Source organism: Ostrinia furnacalis, unplaced genomic scaffold, assembly GCF_004193835.3.
Source record: "Ostrinia furnacalis isolate ACB-3 unplaced genomic scaffold, ASM419383v2 OfSCF0710, whole genome shotgun sequence".
NCBI lineage: Eukaryota > Metazoa > Arthropoda > Insecta > Lepidoptera > Crambidae > Ostrinia > Ostrinia furnacalis.
Window position 1 is genome coordinate 1,818,748 of NW_021130949.1, and position 21,913 is coordinate 1,840,660.

The 21,913-nt window shown below is 38.2% G+C and overlaps 1 protein-coding gene across 1 annotated transcript in view; it reads left to right on the plus strand.

Annotated features, from left to right (window-relative positions):
• The first annotated feature begins 7,879 nt into the window (after positions 1-7,879).
• bbg (PDZ domain-containing protein big bang) overlaps positions 7,880-21,913 on the plus strand; it is a 39,844-nt gene continuing 25,810 nt past the window's right edge. The window contains exons 1-2 of the mRNA XM_028300236.1: positions 7,880-8,119; positions 14,673-16,444. Of these exons, the coding sequence (XP_028156037.1) occupies positions 14,733-16,444 (1,712 nt within the window). The 5' untranslated portion in view covers positions 7,880-8,119; positions 14,673-14,732. The remainder of the gene's footprint in view (positions 8,120-14,672; positions 16,445-21,913) is intronic.

Genomic DNA, 21,913 nt, shown 5'->3' on the forward strand with positions numbered 1-21,913 from the left:
CCGCCGCCGCCCCGCCGCGCCGCGCCATCACCCGCCCGACCGCGCGACACCGACCCCCGCCTCCCTTTGCCGCACTCCCGCCTATTCGGAATCGAAAACGATCGTTTTAAAAATCAATCCTACGGTTTTCATATATCGACGATTCACGACCGCTCGCCGACGGCAACGCGTGCCGTCCGATCCTCGAGCATCGCCGACCGCCGCGCGTACTTGGTTCGAGTCACGGCGCGTATTTGAGCATTGTTGTTCAGCGGAGTGCGGCCGACCGTGGGGCAGCGGAGCCGCCGGTGTGCGGACTGGCGGAGGCGCCGCGGGCGCGCAGCCGCGCCGCCGCCCATTCACGCGCCGCCCGCCCTCGCCCGCCCGCCCGCCGCCCGCCGCCGCCCGCCGCCGCGCGCGGCTCCTCTCGCCGACCTTCGTCTCGCTCGCGGGCTCACGCGGCCGCGGTCTTCGGCCCGAGCCCGCACCCGCACCGATCACATCCCCGTCCCCCGCACCGCCGAACTCCGCCACTGCCTATTATTATGCTAATTATTTGGCCCTTTTCAAAATTTGCCTACCTCTCATTTTTCACTTTTGCTTGAAAAACGTTTAGAACAGCGTAAGATAACGCGTAAATGAATATTAATTAGGAGACAAATTGTCTTTTGCATCTCGTTTGTTCAAAATTGCACTAGTTTATACCCTTACCTACCTTACCTTATCACAACTTATCGAACTACATTCATACATTTTGTTAATTATGTCATTGCGTTGTGTTAATTGATGTAACAATTTATTCGTTAATACCTACATAGGCTTTAGCGGAAAATTTCTGAAATTACTTCAGACTCATACGAAATAGTAGGATGATCAGAGAGCATTTCAGTCAGTACTATTTCATCGCGCATTTTACGAGTGTGTGTAGAGCTCGTACGGAGGCTTTACACTGTTAATATTACTGCGCCCATTTTGTAGGTCGAGGACCGTGATGGGTTTTCGAAATCTAGCGATTAGAGGCTCAAGTATTGTGTGGTTGTTCAGCGGAGGCTGCGGGGATGCCGGGCCGCGCGGGGATGCTGCGCGCCGGCGATCAATGAGGGTGCTCTGCGCCCCCCTCTCCTCCGCTGAGCCCGCATACTCTACGTACCAGACACCCACGAATTTTCGAACTCGATCCTCGACCTCTGTAGGTGTCAGCTAACGAGGCGAATGATATTTGATAGCACATCCTTGGTAAGGGCTAGACCCGTAGCTCATCATTTCAGCGCAGCCGTCACTTCGACTTGATCCTCAATTTCATATTTCACTCAAGGTTTTCCGTAGTGAAAATATCAGCGATAGACCGTGTGCTGGGGATAGGATAAGTGTTTNAAAGTGTTTGATGTACTTTACTGATATTATTTTTCAAGCAGTCATGTTTGTGCATGAATATTGATTGCTTGATACAAATTTAGAAAATGATGTTAGGTTATACGTAGTTTTTACAAACCTGAAAGACTCAAAACAACTAAACTACAAAGAATAAAACTGCTCAAACTAGCATCTGCCCTCAGCTGTATCAAAATTTCCACCAGAACTTGAATCCCGCTACATTAACATTACATCATCTAACTAAAATACATAAAAACTATATCGCAATTGAAAACAAAGTAAAGATAGAAAGGTAAGTTAAGTTTGCAAAATTAAAGTCTATCGCGAACTCACAAACCATTTGCGGCTGCTCATGCATGCCGTGGCTAATGTTCTAGAACTGCTAATAAAGATTACCCACTCATTACCGTTCATACTTTCCACACCCGATATGATAACACCAATTAGAACACTTTTTGCTGACTGTGACCACCGATAACACAGTTTCTACTTTCGGAAGAAGAAACTCTATTATGTCACGCAGATTTTACCAGGAAAGAGTATAAAAAAGAGAAATGATATGATCAATTTATCTTGAAGGACTTAATCCAATCTAGACATGCCATTATCGCTATTGTCATTAAGAAATAGAGCCCTTTTAAGCTCGTCTCTAAAATGTGTGCGATTATTCACTTTCGGCAAAGTGTACGTGTCACATGAATAAATAATGAAGCGTTATTTAATGACAAAAGTAGACACTTTGGCACATCATTAATTAAACCACAGCAATAGAGGGAACAATACTGTTCTCGGAGACCACGCTCTAGTTCTGTCTTTATTAGGCGCTGGATGTGTTTGGTAAATGGCAAATGTGTTCAGAACCGGGAAGTTTGCGAAACTCGGAGAAAGCGCCCAAGGAGCGCCGTTGAATGGCGCACTAAGAACAAAAGCGGTTCATTTGCTAGAAACTAGGCGAAATAATGAACGTCCTATACCAGAGTGAAATGTCAAAAGTAAAGGTTAAAAGTTACGAGTGCACGGGCGCGGTTTCAATAGACTGCTGAGTACCCGCCGCATTTGTAGTGCCATATGCCAACGTGCCGCTAGGCGTTATCCGAACTAGGCTGTCTCTAAATGCAAGAAAAGCCCATACACACGGCGCAAAATGCTAATGTGTTCATTGACTGCAGGTAGTTGGAATTTACTGCTGGCTCAAACACCTTCACGACCCAAACTTTCTCGATTGTATTGCAGCTTTGATGTTACTGTCATAAAACACATATGTTTTACGAGTTTATTATTTATTTAAAATTGATTTGCACAGAATGGGGCAAAGGCGAACTTAATAGCATCTGGTGTTCTCTTCCAGTTGACCATTGGGCTAAGCCGATAATTTAAAGTAGGCGGTGCATAGAGGTTTAATGTATAAAGCCATTTGATATCTAATGTTAGGTAAACAAACATACATTTTATAAATTAAACTTGCATTAAGTAGGTATGTATGAAAGTACATTATATCTAAATTATAATTCGTGATTAAGACGAAATCTCGCCGAAAACGTTGAAGCTGCGGAAGTCATCAAAACGCTATTCATATCGACCGCGTCTACCTCATTAATGGGTACACTAATGTCCCGTTATGTTGACAAAATCGAGTGGACAGCCGCATAACGAGAGTCGTTTGTTTATTGTTTTTCTTAAATGCTGGCTGAGGTTATCGTGATCGCGAAACACTAGCGCGGGCGTCACGGCGTCGCGTGACCACTCAATGGCTGGCTGCAAATTGCACATTACACGCGGCGTTCGGCCTGCAAGCGACCATTAATGCATTCCTGCAGATTACTTCATAGCGAGCCGAGCATACAATCTGTTACAGTTTTTACAGTCCTGCGAAATTACTTCAAGATTCCTATCTATCTGACCGACCAGACTATACTACCCATTGTAAAATTCAGTTGCATAATAGGCACCCCAATGACCTACTTGCTTGCTTCATTGAATTGTATTTTACGACGGATTGTAAACTATACTAAAATTAAAATAAATATCTATTGAAAACAACATCCAAACTGAAAAACATCAATGACTAAAACAAATTTTGTGGGAAATACGGAAAATTCATCCACTTCACGCATCAAGGGTATATTTTCCTCTATTACTTTATTGCACTGTATAGAGTAACGGATGCCTCCATTCCATCTCTCCTATGAAATAGGAATGCGCTATGGCGAGAACTATAAAACCAATACGTTTCCTAGAATGGGAAGGGTTTCGTAATCAATATTGCATGGGCAAAAAATATTACAGTTTGCTTTAGAGGCGACATAAGCTGTGAGGAGGGCAGCACTGATTACTTATTGATGACTGCGGGACCACCGACCCTCGGCCGTTGATAAATCTGGATCGAAAATTGTGTCACTGTAAAAGTCATATAACCTTTATTTTCCTAAACGAAATTATTTCAGGAATGTGTTTTTAGGTCACCCACTGCATTGGCTAGCGATTTGGCCGTCGATGCCGTTGGATTTTAAATTGGAGCTGAAATTTGGCCGGCATTTATTTTTGACTAGTAAAACCTGCCGTTTTGCTCTCTTTTAAAAGTATTCAACTTATCTACGTTTGTAAAAAAATAAGAAATGAAACGGTGACTGCATTTACTGCACCATCAAAACTAAACTACTAACAAACGTATCTTAACAGCATCAGGCTGTAAAGTTATCTCATGTTACTATAAAAAAACCCAATCAAAATATAACTAACATTAGTACAAGTAAGTACTTATCCCATTTATTTATTTATTTATTTATTTATTTTCCATATAAATACACACAGTAAACATTAATATTTTCTGCCAAACTGTGACACAGTTTGTCGGCAGCAGTTCTCACAATACTGTTATTACATAGCCTCTAAATAACATTATACGTATAGGTACAGACGACGGCACGCCAAGTAAAACACTTAGGTTGAATTGCACCACCCCACCCCAATCGCGACCACAACAACCGGTGCCTTCTATATGGAGTTTGACAGACCCTTGACGTTTGTATTTCAGTCAACAGCTGAACACGATACTTTAAAGATTAATAGGTAGGTAACAATTAATTTTATAACGGCGAAAGCAAATGTAAGTACCTACATTAAAGGAAACAATATAACGTTAATTCCAAGAAACAGTTACCAAAGTTAAGAATATATCTTAAAACGAACGAAGATATTATAATGATTATAAGTTATACCTATAATCTCTAAGCATCACGATTCAATAATTCTACCTAAATATGAAAAATAAATATGTAATTCTTAAATTGTTACGTGATCACGATCAAGCAATAAAGAGTAATTTTATAATATTCAAAGGAAAGCTTTCTCTATTAGAGATTAGGCTTACAGTCACTACCGAAGGGTTTAAGTTCCATGTAATTTTATGGTTTAATGCAAAGTAGCCGCGTTCCGCGTCACGTATTTAATTGAAATGGAAATAAGATTATTAAGTTATCTAAATATTTGTTGCAATAAGTCACGTGTACTTAGAATGGTCGATAAGTTCAAATTTTATTGCTTTAACGATTTTTTTCATCATCACAATATTAAGTTATATTCAGATATATGCTAATTGATACAGCTAATATGACAAGGAAAATCATAAAATGTAGGTTTTAAGTTTTAAAGTTTATAAAAGTCCATGAAATGTCCTTTTTACAAGCGTCTTGTAATGAGAGCATCAACTTCAAGGGAAAATGCCAGCGGTAAAAAATCAGGCCTCTGAATATTTTCCACATGTAAGAACGTGGGTAAAGCCACCAACCCACCTTACCTATTTGTTCCTGGCTCAATAGATCCTTATCGATTTTGGCGTCATTTTCAAGCTTGATTAGTGCGAAAGTCAACGATTCTGGTGATATACGACGAAGATAATACATTTTCTCTTGGAAATGTTTATATTAAGGCGTTACATTTATGTTCCTTATTAAAATCGATCAGTTATTTTATTGAGTAAGACTTTTCAAAGTAATTTCAAGTCAAGATACTAGGTATATGTACCTATATGAAATAAATAGGAAGGAATGAAATAATGAAATAATTCAAAAAAAGTACCTATTTATTTGTAAGAAAAATCATATGAATTACACAAACCATTCAAATACCACGAAAATTATTAGGTATAGTAGGTATGTAGAGTTTTTTAGTTGTTCTTCATATGTTTCAGAAATGATTAGGTATGGCAAACATTGGAAGATCAATGCGACTTTCATTTTGAAGTATTGATAATCGACACAGACGCTGAAAACATATATTTAATGTTTATGTTTCCTTTAGGTAGTTTGAAAAAAATCACCGTTTAGGCAAGAATCAAAGACTAACATTTCAGTGTTAATTGTATGTTACAGATATCCTTTTCTAGGTTTGGGTTGAATATAGGTAGGTAGGTAAGTGAATTTTGCTTATTATACGTAAAGTCATTTCTTCAATCATCTCAAATTACTGTAGTTGAGTTAACAACGCAGTAACAGGTTCATAAAATGAATGTTTAACACCATGGCTTGGTGCATGAGTTTGCAAGAAACATTTCCATTTCGAAAGCGATCAATACGGACCGTATTTTACCCTAGTCATTTGTGTCATTTTACGTACAATATGCACATCGCAAAACCTTGCCATAAGTGTGCATGTGTACTTAAAACAGATTCCAAGAACAAAAATATTAATGTGCAAAAAAAAATGAATAATGAAAAAGGATCTCTATCTTTCTGTTTGGCTTAAACAATGCTATGGTTTGTTAACTAGGTATGTCAAAAAAAAAACGAAGCAAAATTTATTATCGAGGACCGCCGTAGCGAAAGTTTTATGGATCGACAGCGGATACCGCAGAACAAGATAAGCAATATGATAGAATCTATGATCGGTCACGATCGCCGACGACCGACGTCACACTTCATAAAAATCATAGACGGACCGTAATTTTGAATAATTGTAATTGGCAAAACTATGCGAAAGTACGATTCTTTCTGTATTTGATCATATTATTTATGAGCTATGAATATTTCAACTTTCTTCCCGATTGTAAGCTTTCGTTAAGGAAAAGTGCGAAGAGTAATTGCAATAAAAAACTAATTAACCAAAAAGGATAGAGCCTAAAAAGTGATTATGTAGTTTCAAATAGTTAACTACTAAACCAAATAGGGATAAATAAATACGATGTAACACACACTAGAGCTGTGTTGCATGTGTTGTTTCCAGTAAATATCAGGGCATAACTTGAGCTATGTCGTACGTAGAGAGCTAAAGCTTGTCGTAGCCTTACAGAGGTAACTGGGCGAGGCTCGGCGCCCGGTAAGGCAGCCGGCGATTTTCATTAACCTGAAATGAGAAAAATGCAGCTGTCGACGCATTCGTCCCTCAGATACGAGCGTGGAGACGAACGCGTTTGGGATATTAGAAGTTTTCCACTAACGCTCGACAGTGATGGATGACGAATTCGATTTCGAATGTTACTTAGTCTTCTTCTGTCACATTAATATTTCATCTAATTCTAAATGCTTTATTATATTCTCGTAGCTATGTACCAGTGAGATTAGAAAAAAAAGTATAAATGCTGTTGTGAAGTTGAAAATATGCCGCGATGATAATTATATCTCATCTTGTAGTGAAAACATAATAGCAAATAACATTAATAATGTAGGTATTTACATACGTCACATTTTATGTAACAGAGTGTATTGTAATTATTCGACATTATTTTACACGCTGTTATAAGTATGATTTGTATGCGTTCACGTAAGAAATTATAAACACTAATTTAATCAGATGCTAATAAAGAAAGCAATATCGGTAAAAACATGACAAAGTGCATATCGTATATCAGCTTTAAAATTAAATGCACGTAAATTGACTAAAGATAACTTTAATGTGACAGTAATAATATTAATTCGAGTTAATTTTATATAAAGACGTTTTACTCGGTACGTTTATTGAATGACAGACAGCGTCTGTATTTAGTTGTAATGCAATTATTCGTATCTATACAATTTTGTACTATGAGTGAGTATTGTATAATTGAATTATGGATTGAATAGATGATGGTCTAGCATGACAAGAAGGAAAAGTGGCTTCAAACTTTATCGTTTGTGTTATCTGAACGCCGAGAATTGGCAGGTATGCACTTTCACCGTCTTTCAGCCCGTCAACACCTCGTTCCTGGAAAGTTCTCAGTCGCCGCGATGTAGGTGCGGCACGAAGCCTACCAGATAGGTATTATAGCGTTACGGAATTACCTAATTCAATTAGAATTGCCGGGCTGGCTTCGCTCTCAGCTTAACAGCCGCCAGTCGAGCACGTACGCGGCAACGTTGACAAACGGAGCAGTCGGAAAACGGCCGCGAAGATCTAGGTATCACAGATTTTTCTAGCGTCAGTGGCATAGAAATGTGAAACTTTCTTGTAGTTCGAATGCGGCACGGTGTCAAGTGCGTTTATAGGCAACATTGTGGCAGGGCGATCGGCGCGGTGAGAGTGCGGCCCGGTTGCGACCGGTCGGCCCCACCGCTGCGCGCGCGCACACGCCGCTGTGCGCCGCCGACGTCGCGACGCTCGCTCGCGCTGCGCCCGTACACCCGGTCGCGCATCCCACTCAACGTTGCAATCGCGCTTTTCTGTTGACGGAACGTTACGAAAACTATCTTGTGAAAGACAATACAAAAGTATGCTTTGAATCAGTGCCGGTCCTAAATGTAGCTTAGTGGTGAATTAAACGAGAGTTGTAAACGATTTTCTGCTCGGAATCCTGGTGAGTGGAATTTTAATCTTTGCTTGCGACCTTACGATGGGATTTGTTGTGTCACGACGTAAACAATGTATGAGCGCAAGGTGCCATTATGCGGGTTTCTCGTAAAGCGGGGTAAGGTCAGCGGCGCGCGTGGTATGCGAGGAGATTAGGGGCGTCCCGGAGTCCCGCGCTCGCCCGAATGCCCGCTCGCGCCCTAGCGCGTGTGTATCCGACCCCTTTTCCAGTTTTCCGCCCGCCTTTGCACTGCAACTAACGTTCTTTTAGCGATTATGCGCTTGAACTAGTATTTGCTTTGCTATATTGGCATACTTGTTAACATTTATTTAGGGACACCTTTACACGATGTTTGGGGAAATTAAAGCTTACTCAAAGCTAAATTTAATAAACTGTGAAAAGGTTTGTTTGTTTTTAAAAGTCTTTAAGTAAAGTGACTAAATAATTATTGCTTACCTGTTTTAAATCATCAAATTAATGAAGTCATTTAAGTGTTTTTACAGGTTTAATGACTAAACGCTTTTTACATTAATCTTATTTCACAATATTTAGGTTTATTGATTACTAAAACGCTAGATAAGTACCAATTCTTCAATAATTATAAAACCAAGAATTGATTTGCTACCATTCTCAATGACATAAGTGCGAAATATTTAAGTTTATTATCAGTTGAATGATCAGGGAAACACTTGTGAGCTGATTTATCAAGTACGAGTAATTAATAGTTGTCTAGCAGTGCGAACTTCAACAATGAAGTCATCCCGCGTCCACTCATTCTCACAGCTCAGTTTGTTTACTTGTTATACTTTGATATATTCAATCATGATTCCGCCGGGACTCTCACAACGTTGACATTTCCCACACAATAAATATTATCAGTAGTCGATCGCGTTTGCGTCTGCAAGTAAAGTGAAAGCATTGATCCCACAAATTGTGCTTCGGCTATGTACCTTTGTTGCCATAATTAGACGATTTAAATTAGATAATCATTGAATTTAGATGTAGGAACTTTCTTTTCTATCGTTAAATTGATTGATAAACGTTTACGTGCAATAAAAAGTTCAAAATTTACTTTCTCTGTAATTTACGGCGTCAAGATAAATACAAACATTTTAAGTAAGTGGTCTTGTTTTGGTTTGTGGTGTAGGCAATAGCACCTAACATTAATTTCACACAAAAAACGCAACACACGTTAAATACTTATCTGCCTAATTTTTTCACAAAAGAATTAGATTTTGAGATGACAAATTGGCGAACATTTTTTGTTAATTAATGAAAAATTTCATTTATTTTCTTTTCAAATTGAAGATAAGAATTTTGATTATTATGGCCCATGTCTGAAATAAAAGTAAGTATTTTATTTCATTTAGGTATTTCAAAGTTAACAATATTTTAAAATTTTCTCGCCTTTGTAATGATAATTGCTGCAAAAACAATAATAATGTTTTATTTTTATACTGACTGAGACTGGAGATATTCTCTAATGTCAGTCTTCAGAGTATTTTCCACGAAATGTTTTAATTACAAAGAAAAACAAGGATAGAATGTAATTGTTTATGTAGATTTAAAGACGTCACGTTTTGTACAACGAATAATGCGTTTCGAATTCATTGATAATACTACATCAGTCGTTAAAGACTGGTTATCGGGGCCGGAGAAGATTTTGAATTATATCAGTCTGCTAACAAGATTTTTGATGCTGGTAGCTTTGGGTGATTTAAGCTCGCTAGACACAGATTATCGTGGGATGTTAACCTCTAGAGGCGTCCGCGTCCCTCTGATGTCATATGCAAACGATGTCGCCGCCCACCACACTTCGCGATAGTATAATGGTCATTTACATTTTAGTGATCTTCTGCATATCAGCCATGAATGAGATCATTAACATTACAATAAAAATGTAACGGTACTTTTAAACGAATGTTTTAACGTACTAATTAGGTAATAATGCCACATGCTACATAGATACCTTCATGAAAATTCAGCAATACGACAAACAACTTTTTAAGAAACAATATTTTGATTGGTGCCCTGACTTTATTTACTTTGGCACAGCCTTTTAAATATTGCGTTTAATTCTCAGTGCAATATACCTGTTAAATTGCAATACTATTGCTAAGTTACCTTGAATTAATGTTGACTGTTAATTTGGTAAGTAGGTATAGTTTCTATATAAAATGGCGACATTCCAATATTGTAATGGGTTTTACTGTTTAAATAAAGTTATTTTATTTAAAAAACCTTTTAAAGGCTTAATATTTTATGTCTTAGATTGGATGTTTTTGTAGACACAATTTAATTTTGCATAGCTACTTCCTAAATTCGTGGGCGCCATTGCTCAGCAGGACGCCATCTTATTAAATTTTCACTTTGAAAATTATTTTACCGAACATCGCGATGATATTTAAGATAACTGAAGAATGCCATATTAAAAAATATGTCGAACTTTTCGTTTACTTGCTCGTCAATAAATTATTCAGTACAAACTTGAATAACGTACTACAAGTATGAATTTTTGAAGTAGGTACTACTTAACATACCAATTACCTATGACAAGTGGGACAGTAGCCAACAGTAAAATGTTTCGCAATTAATTGTTAATTTCTTCTCAAAGAATCAATTACAAAGAGATCCGCCTTAACCTTTTATAAAATTCATGCGAAATAAAAGTCATTTCGGAGCTCATTTTGGATATCTGGGGTCGCGATCAGTGACTATCGTTGTTACGCCTCCCTGCGCGCTGTTTTCGGCGACACACATCTAGATAGCGTCCGGGACACTCGCCTTTTGCGGCCGACTCTTCACCGAAAGAGAAGATTTTATCCGACTTATTTCAATTTCGTGTACGATAACTTTGAAAGGGGGCGCTCGTGATAAACTGTGAGGTACTGTGTTCCGCCGTTCGCCGTTTGTGACGCGCTGACTCGCCGGGCCGCTATGTAAATGTCGCGTGCCGATGGAGTCATAGGTTCGAAAGTCAATACATATAAATTGCAAAATTGTGTAGAAAATGATTTTACATAATACGGATAACGGAACATGGAAGTGTTTTCGCAATCTTTAAAAATAGAATTCAAGAACCGAGATTATTCATAAATGCATCTGTGGGTAATAAACTGAGGATTCCGCCAACAAAATGCTATATTATTAAATATATCCGAGTTTCAGATTAAATATACAGTCTAGGAATACAAATATACTTTATTTAGATTAATACTGAAATTAATCTCGACTTAAAATTTACATCAGTGCAAACTCCTCATGAGTTAAAGCTCAAAACAAGATTAAAGCCTTTTTTGTTGGAATCAATTGAATCATTATTTAATATTAATTTAAAGTTGAGTGTCACTTAATAATTGCTTATAAGTTTTCTTGCTCTTGCTATAAATAACTTACAAGCTCACTCAACTTTGGAGTGCTAACTTCAGGCATTTTTCAGAACAAAGTAACTTACCATTCAAAATTTTACTATTTAAACATGGATGCAAAACAAACGTAACGTTGCTTGCAAATGCAATGCTTAGCTTATCAAAGAGTGGAACAATAAATAAGGCGAGCAATGTCGGCGGCAACGGCTGTTACCATACCGCTTGCACAAGTTGCCTAATTAGATGTTCCACTACGATTGGCTTCTGTTTACTACAAATATTGCTTTGTAACTGGCGTGGTCCTGTTTGTTTTCACGCGGCGGTTGCGCACCAACCGGTCATCGGCAAAACATTTGCACGCGGCTACGGCTTGCTAAAGGTTTTGCTTAGTTATACGTGTAGGAGGTTTCTTAGCTGGCACTAGATAGATTGACTAGTGGGCACCTATAGAAGGTTTTGTGAGCGAACATACCTATCCTGAAATATGAATAACCGCAGACTGCATCCAGTGTGATAATTCCTTTAAATTAGATTATTAGTACCTACTAGGTCCATCCTTAATCCCTAATCATGACGAAGTTGCTCTCCTTATGCAAGGAAAAGGGTATTGATAGGACCTATACCTCCATACATAGCTATACCTATTACGAATTGAGCCCGCAAACGCCACCTCGATTTTATGGCCAGTTCGGCACTGCGTGTGATTTCTAAGCCACGATACGGTAATACCACCTGTGCAAGGATGTCATGAACCTCATTTAGTACTCTGTAAACACCTTAGCTCGTAATTTTCAATAATATATATATGTACATGCCTGATATCTCTATCTTCTACAGACGTGCATTTTGTTATTAAATATTTGCACATTGATTTTATCTATGCCGGTCACCGGTACTGGTGTCGGAGGCTTTGAACTTCATTTGTTATTAAATACATAATCTTGATTAAAGATAGCACGTTATTAAGAACAATCTTGCAGTTTTACTGATAAGCCCGCTTGCATGACTGATAAAATGATAACCTGAGTGGCCTACAGAACAGATAAAACTTATTTGGGAAATACGGACGGATCCTTTTGTCAGAGTCGGTTTTTAGAACGAATGTTATGTGTAGTAGAAACAAATAAAAAGTAAATAAACAACGCACAAGTTTGAAGATTGCGTGATTGTCATGTGTATTAAAAATCTCAAGAAAGTGAGTGTTGCAAACTAAATGGTTTTTTTTAAATTTAAGACTGAATGTAAGTTTAATTACCCTTACCACATTGATTGAAGTTATGTTTTCGGTATATANTGTTAGGTACATAGTGTTTTCTAATTAACGCTTCTGTGATAGTTTTCGTCGTGGTTACTCGTAGTAAGGAGGTGTTTCCGGGTTTGTTTTTCGCTTTCGATATCGCAGGCTTGAATGGGTTTAGCTGATCATTAAAAAATAAGATTTTATGGTTAGTAGGGCACATAATAAGTCATTCCCTGTAATTGTTGCAGAAGAAATTCAGTGTGGTGAGCTAATTGGAATTAAACGATTGTTTATGTTTATTTTACATAAAACAATAGTCGGTATACAAACAAAATCGTAACTCTACAGGTGCTATACTACCTACTTAGATACCTACTTGCTACATTCATAACTGTTTACAAATGTCAAAACAAAAGGTGGATATTACACTTCACCCAGATGTGCACAAACTGAATAATTGCTTATTCTTATTCTAAGTTTAATAACACAATTATGATGCCAGATTACAGCGGGGAGCACATTGAATATTCGTATACCGTTAATATGACTATATGAATGGTTTTATTTATGATATGTCCGATGATGATATGTAACGGTGTTTTAATTATTATTCGCGATAGGGTAAGATGATTGTGTTAGTGATGTACGCCTATTTATAATGTTTTTTCAAATCAATATAAGGATGAGCTCTACAATTCATCGCATTTTGTTAGGTAGGTTAGGTTAGGTTAGGTTAGTGCTACTTTAACGTACAGAGGCAACGATATTAATAACCTATATGTAAAATCAGTCGAACAAATATGGTCAGTTCAAGGGAAAATAAGAGTGTTTCACAATATTAAAATAAAAGGATGTTGTTGATGTTAATACATTTCATGTTTATTGAGAACCCTGCCTTTGCATATTTATGGCACATTCACTTTTGCTCCGTACGCAAACTCATCGTTTATAATTTTCGTGTAATTAAGAATGTGTGTTCAATAAACATGACCTCACTCATTTTAGTAGGTTACGGAGTAAAGATTCAAATTAAAGATACGGCCGAACAATACTGAGCGATGGGGCAACCGCTCTTTGTTTACTTCTTCTCAATACCATACGTCAAATTCTATCAGACATTTGGATGCTTCACGTCCTTATGGTAGAGTCGTTAGTGGTACCGTACTTACTGCGTTTATCATAGTTCTTAATAGTGACTAAAATTGAAAAATAGCCTCGTCTAGTCCGCTTGCATCTGCATTAAGTACTGTTAGGCGTTTATGTCATCTATGATGCAGCGTCGGGTTCCGCGAATTTAGTCGGTGAGTACTTAACGCGAAAATTGTCGAGAGCCGTGAGAATGAGTGGCCCTTCGGAACGGGACCCGGGAGTAACGGGCCGGGCCGCAGCCCCGGGCGATATGCTAATGCGCCGGCTCCGCGGACGCCGAGACTGCCTCTGGTGCTACTAACCCACATCTCGCCACGCCGTGATGCGACTGTTTGTGGTCAACGCGTTCCCAAACACGCTTGTTATACTTTCATATCGATCGACGAAAGTTCTCAATGACCGTAAGTAAGATGTAGGCGTACGGCCATCGGCGACTAAAAATGATAGTTATTATTTTAACTATTTTATTATTGTAAATAGATACGCTACCAAAAACGTACCGAGCGATGGTCATCGCCCCAAATCTGTGTCCGTTTTTATTAGTTTCCAGAAATTGATTACATTATGGTCGAATTATATCCAATTATTTTCGTGGACGTGAGGCCATATTTGGCGGAGTACGATTGTCCCAGAATAACGGCGAGCGTTTCCGATATTGGCTCATCTCGAAATGTTCAAGTGCAGTGCAACGGTGAAAGAGAGAGGCCGTGCGCAGTCCTCGCGTGCCGCTCGTCGCGGGCGCAACTTCAACTATTATTGCATTTTTCTTACGCAATCTCATGAATATTTTTTTTGTCTACAGATAGCGAGCCTAAAACGGATTGCAGTCCATTGAAACGCGCCGGAGCGCGTTTCTCGCGGGATGGCGACGGACGTGGTGGCTGAGGACTTTGTCACCATAGTTCCGGTAGGCGAGGGCCGGCCAGTGCCTAAGGAAAACACCTTCGTCACGGTACTCACAGTGGGTGCCGCTGCAGGGGCGGCGGAGGTCGTGGTGAGAAGATCACGCGGGGAACGTCTTGGTCTTGGTCTTAAATTTGAAGGTGGTTCAGCGGCCGCCGAAAAAGTGCGAAGGCTATTGGTACAGTCATGCGCTGAAGATAGTCCTGCTGCTAATGCTGTTACGCCTTGGGGCAAACTGATACCTGGTGATGAAATACTAGCTATAGATGGCGTATCAGTTTCTGAGTTAACAAGAATAGATTGCGTTAGACGACTTAAAGATTCTGACGAGTCACTGACTCTTTTGGTGCGACACTTTGAATCTCCGGGAAATACTGAAGTAAATAATTCAGATATTTCAGAAATGGCAACGAATACGAAAGTGGTTACAGAATTAGTAAGACCAACAACGTTACCTCCACCAGTACCTCCTAGAAAACTTGGCAAGAAAAACTCATTTAAGGACAAGCAAACTCTTCAAACTGTAGGAGAACAAAATACTGTAAATAACGATGTACATATACTTGGCGAAAAAGAGCCCACGACTAACGGCCAGCACAATGGAATGACCACAATGACAAAATTATCACGAAAGTCTTCATTTGATAGTCATATCCATCGCCAATCTAAGGAAGGTATTGCTTGCCTAAAGAAGGGATCTCCTGAAGAAGTAAGACGTCTTGTACGTCGATTGTCTGATGGTAAAGCAATGCCTCCAGAAGCTGAAGTCTACATTGATTTATTGTCTACAGAATGGGAGCGATGTCTTCTACTTGCTGATGCCGAATCTGATGATACTGGAAGTTCAATATCAACTGTAGTTGATCGTTTAGGTTCCATGGCAAGTTCTGTAGAAAATAGTATACCCTCTACACCAATCATGCAACCTAAAACAATTGATCTGCAAAAAGTTTTAAACTGTGTAGAAAATATTGACTCAAATATTCTAAAAGATATCACAAGTAGTAAGTTCTTGGAAAAGCAAATAAATAAAGAATTGACAGTATTAGAAAAAATTACGACAGCAAATGGTTTTAATAATCATGAAAACTCAAACCAAGTGTCACAAATTTCAGAAGAACCTATACCATCACCAAAGAAATTACTGCAAAATGACAAGAACAACAACAACACTCTAGTTCAGAATACCAGTCCCGTTGAAGTCACTCATCAATCACAAACAAAAAAGGAAATAAAGATTGAACCGGTAATTGATAAACCTAAGCCGATGCCAAGAAACGCAAAAGTTGAGCGATCGGTCAGTGAAAAAAAGCTAAGACCAATTCCCGTGCCAGAAACTCCGCCGCCTCCTGTACCTGAACCTTTATTGACTCCAACCAAAAAGAATTGCATAGAAACGTGGTTGCAACGTTCTGAAGCTGAAATGAATAACAAAAATATTGAGAAAGTCGAAGAAAACGCTTTGCCTGAAGCCTTACCTCGGCTTATAGATTTTGTGCCTAAGCCACAATTCAAGGAGAGAGAGCCAAATGATGTCCCATTGACGCGGCCGACCACTGCACCACCTCCTCCACCGCCAGCGCCTCCGGTGGAGACCCGGGAAGATGGCTCTGGGGCATCCCTCGACACCATCGGTGAACTGGATGAATCAATCGACGTCACCGATAACGTGTAAGTATTTTTATCAACTTCCTCAAATTATTTAATAGACGTAATAAATTTAAGCCGAAGACTAAACGTTTTTGAAGCGAAACAGTGATTCTAAGAGTAAAAATAAATTCAAACCGCGTTGAAAAATGGACATCGTTGCGCGACAAATCAGGACCGTCAAGGGATTTGTTGCGGTGTGTTCGTCACCGAGTCCGTTTACTTGTTAAAATAAATTCCCGTCATTCCGACGTAACCGACGTAAACCTGACTATCCGTCCCCGCAAACGGTCGTTTCTCTCATAAAGTGTTCCTTGTAGAAACTTTAGTATGGCACACGGTGTTCTTACATAGCCGTAAAGAAAATGATATGGAATATGTCTCTCGTAAACAGAACATAATACTGCATGAAAGCCTTGTTGAATATTTTATGTTTAGAGGATGCTACAGCACAGATTTCAGGTTGTTTGTTTTTCTTTGTAAATTATGCTACACATACGAGTATGTATGTAATGTAAGGTATTATTAAATGAAAGGGATCTCAAAGAGTATTTCGAGTATGATGGTAGACAAGCATAAAATACTTTAAATGTAAAAAAAACATGAACTCTTATTTTTAGGTTCATATGACTAAACTCTACATAATTATTTCAGGATGTGCATATGGGTAATTTTTAGAATGGGTAATTCTTTGTAGCTTCACTAGTAGATCAATCCATAATTGATGTGCAATCAAGAACTCTATTAACATAATTAAGCTATGAACTAATAATCGATAAATAGAATAATCAATGCATTTAATTAAAAACTGCTGTTTTGTAGAGATCCATGATGGACATTATGAGGACGTTGATTATGAGCAAGGGTAGGTAATCGCCCAGTCTCATTTGAAAACATCCATTCAAACTCCAGCTTGTGGTTAGAAATAATCGGCCATTTCTAACGGTGATGGAGCTGATTGGAGCTAATGTGTTCTTGGTTCTCATAGGTAATGCAACTGGGCATCGGCCATCGGGCAGCTTGAGCCAGTAATGAGCTCACCCAGGGGCTAAGTGTGTCAATGTTTTGCTTACTAGGAACTTATTACTCGCCGAAGAAACTCATTTTCCTAGCTTCCATCACTAATACAAGTTGTAGCCGCCTATATAAAGTTCTGCAATTTTAAAAAAAAGTACCTCTAGCTCTACACATTACTGAAGATACGCTTGTGTTTTTCTTGATTTATATATCCAAATCTTTATCAAACTTTAAACACTAGAAATTATTTTAATTAAAGTTGGTAAAAGCGCTCGGGAATTTTCGAAAACTGACTTCACAATAGCTACACATCAGAAAGTATGCAAGACTTGGTAAAACATTTTGAATACAAAGTGCCTAAGCTCCGTTCAGTTTTATAAAAGCATAGCTGCAAGTTTGGCGACCCCTAGCACTTGCGTAACGTCTGACACTCGAAGATTTGGAGAGCAAAAGGTTTACTCATACTCGTACATGTACAGTTCGCTTCTACGCCACTGCGGCATTTTATGGCACGTCGCTTAGATTGATAGATAATGAAGATCTTACTTTAATTCCATACATGGAANACATGGAATAACAATGCATGTTAGTAGTAATATCATAACCGCGTAATTGGAGAGAGAATTGATTCATTATATTTCAATATTAATAAGTTAATTGTTTTGCCAAAACAAGACTTTCTGTGCGCAGCTCAATGCACGCACCAGCTATAGCAAGCTTACTTCAAATCGTATCAATATAACTATGTAATTTAATCAGATTGTGTGTCTGAGCTTTTGATTCAAATTAAACACTGTACAAAGAAAATCGTAAAACAACCTTAAAAATAATAATTAAAAGAACATTGTACCGCCCAATAAACAATAGCTCGCGCCAAATGAGTTTTCGGTTCAAAAGACTAATAACTAATGATAAAAACATCTTCATTGTTTTCTGCAAACAATACATTTACCAGTTGTACAGGAACAACGGGTGTAAACAAAGAAAAGAATATTTTATTCGGAGCGGTGACACACATGGAGAGTTTTCTCTATTTTCATGCAAGTACAGCAACAATGGCGCGGTGCCGCAGCGGGGCGGGGGCGCCATCTGCGCCGCCCTCGTAGCTCGCTGAAAATGCAGCTGTCTGTAGGGCTGGCGGCGAAACACATCAAATATGGATACAAAGTAAAAAACAATTGTTGCCGCCAATAGGTACGTACTGTTNCGTACTACTGACCTATGGCAACGGCTTCATTCGTTTTCAAGACTGAAATTTTTATTTCAGTAAGATACTGTAAACTATTAACCTAAAATACCTTTCTCCCTACGCACGTCATCGTTCTACATAATAATATTATCTTTTTGTAGTACTTATTTATTGAAAGGGAAAATATTTAAATTTTGATGATTGAGGTAATTCTTAAAGGATTGGTATGAAATTCATTTTGAAGAAATGAATACGGGCGAAGAAAGCTACAGTCAAAAGCTTCCTGAATATAGGTAGCTGTTGCCAAATATTTTTTTCATTGAAGAGAAGTTATGCTAATAAATAATACTAAGTACCTACATAACATGTAAAATATGATACGGCACACTTGATACTCCATAATGGTAATTTTTTTGCTGCAGCAAACTCCGGTAATCTGTCTTCTAACACCACTAGTTTAGTAGATAGTTTAACGGCAACGATCATAAATTAAGTCTCTCAATCTCTGTTCCATTTAGATATATGTATTGTGTCGCATGTTAAAAAAAGGATGAAATTAAAAAGGCGAACTGGATTTTCTATGTTAAGATTGAAGGCAAGAAGTAGGTTAAAATATAATAGAGTTTTTAAAAATTAAATGAACTTGGTATCCTGTGCACAGAAACCAATTGAACAGCCCTAGCTTCTATCTTCAAACAAAGTTCGTACGACGATCGATGTTCGTAATCTGGTACCAAAATTTTGGAATAGAAAGGTACCTATATGAAATCAGCATCTATCCACACAGTTGAATATATGGAAATAATGTGTTGTTGCAAGTTTAATAGGCCAAGTAACAATGTTACCGAGAGCGTTCGCGAACAAGCAAGCTATTATTACAATTCCAAAGTATCAAACAGGAGTTATTGACCCTTAACACGTAACAAGTGCGGGCACTGCACGATCTGAACGATTATGTATTGCAAAAGAATATTCATCAGAAACAGAAAATGGTCACGGATTCAGAACATGAAATAGAAAGTCAGTTGCAATCAGTGTTCGCCATGCGGGGCGTCTGTCAATCGACAGTAATATCTTTTTTGGATCGAGCAAGTTTGATCGCCGTAACCTCAGCTGAGGCTCGTAATGACCTGTTATGAAGATCATGACTAGGAAATATTTGATATCAGGCCTCACTCCCGCTTATGGTCATGTGTCGCGAGGTGATTGATGCGTCTGCCTCTTTTTTTCCACCGCGTGATTAACCTACCATCCGAAAATTTTCTTGCAAAACATCAATAAAGCTAGATAAGATGACATATTGAGCAATAAATAGTGTTAATGCCCATCTATTTCAGTTGAACCAGCCAATTCGGTATGATAAATGAATTCCGGTTTTTATATCGATAGAATTAGTGTACCAGTGTAGGCAGGTATACTGTTAGTTTAATCATAAAACAGTAATAGTTTCAAGTGTTAAAATTGCCAACTAAAACTTACATTTAACAAAATTACTATTGACTTGACCTTACTACTAAAAGTTCCTACTACTTTTCTAACTTGGATGTAGCTACGACCACGGCAGTATATACCATTTAGGTAAAAGCGAATTAAAAACTCATAACTCATCATATTCAGGTAGCTCGTTCTCTGGGAAACTAGAAAGTTAAAAGCTAACTTATTTTGCACTGGGAATTGTATGTAGTGAGCGTGCAAAGTTTCATCTTTATGGGTCGACTCTCGTCGGCGAAGACAAATAGAAAATGTATATGCTCACAGATAACCCATACANCTGTATTGTCGATGATACTGAATAAACATTTTTTCTTTTCTTTCTTTCTTCTTTCTTTCTATTTCATAAAACCACTTTCTTGTCATTGAAAATAAAGTGCTAAGTTAAGTGATTAATAAGGCAAATTTATTGAGGATGTGTATCAGACTTATCAGTTTACTTTTACTAAAAGTAAAATTAGGTACTATTCGTGTTCATTAGTCTCTAATATATTTGCATGAACTAGAAAAATCAAATCAGAAAACAGCTATTTGTTTATTAAGAGTAGACCATGCTCCGGGCTATGATAATGACAGGCGTCCTGTTTTACACAAAAGAGCAAAAGTTATCGATTAATCGCTTTCTTCAAGAATGTTCGTAATGATGGTAAAAGCGAGCGGGTTTCGCACATAACATAGGTTAGGCAGTGATACTCGTTCTGTGTTACAGTTCCACTAACTCTTTGCTAACGGCTAATGCATTGGCTGCGGTTTGCTCAAACTTGTTCGCTCGCGCCGCTGCCGTGTGAATACATACTTAACGACTGCATACTAAATTCGACATTTCTAATTGCTCCCGTGTTACACCCACGGAACCAACGGTACTCATTTAACATCCATAATAACTATTATCATTTCTTGCCATCTACATTCAATTGTTTTGTTTATCAAACTCTCTCGCGACAGTCGTCAGAGATTATGAATGAGCACTTGATAGTTGAGAACGCTTTGAATCTTAGGAATGACAAGCCGATATTAGTGACTAAGATAATGTTTCTAAAGATGTTCCATCTAAATTAGAGTGGGGTATTGTTTGAATGGCCCAAATGGGCCAGGAGACTTTCAAGCCACTTGATTCAAGAACACAGTCTTCTGTTTGAATGAAGCTTTTGAATGTATTGTAGGTATATTTTTTATGTGAAACATCGTCAACTTATTTACGTGATTAATATGATACGTTTACGATACGATTTTCTTCTTGAACAATCTTTTAAAAAAGCTTGAATAAAACCGTTGCTTTCCATCTTTGGCATTATAAAAGCTCTCTTTTTAGTTTAAAGTTTCCTAAAAAACACGAATAGGTATAATATAGTTACAGTTACATTTTTGCATCTACATAATTACTTAACAGGTGTTAAAAGTGGAATAAAGCATCTAATGGCATTTTAAGTCTTATTCGAAAGTGCTGTAGCATATTTTGATATCACCGAATTAAAATTTTTGATTGAAGAGGAGGATCGACCTTTTATCTTGTACCGATTATTTTGTCAGTTAATTAGAGTTATGCCTTATTAACATTTGAAATTGTATGAAGTTCATTACAGTATAATCAAGAAATGTGGGCGTAACACACTAGTGATTAATTATAGCTGAAAGATATCTGGTGAATGCGGTTGCATTAATTACCGCAATGCGCTAGTCGTTAGCCAGTTTTAGGCAATCCCTGTAGGACCGGCTACTATATTGTGCCACTAAAGTAGACAAGTGTAATGGCCCCAGAAAACTTTAGTTTAATTACAGTACATTAGTCTCTGGTC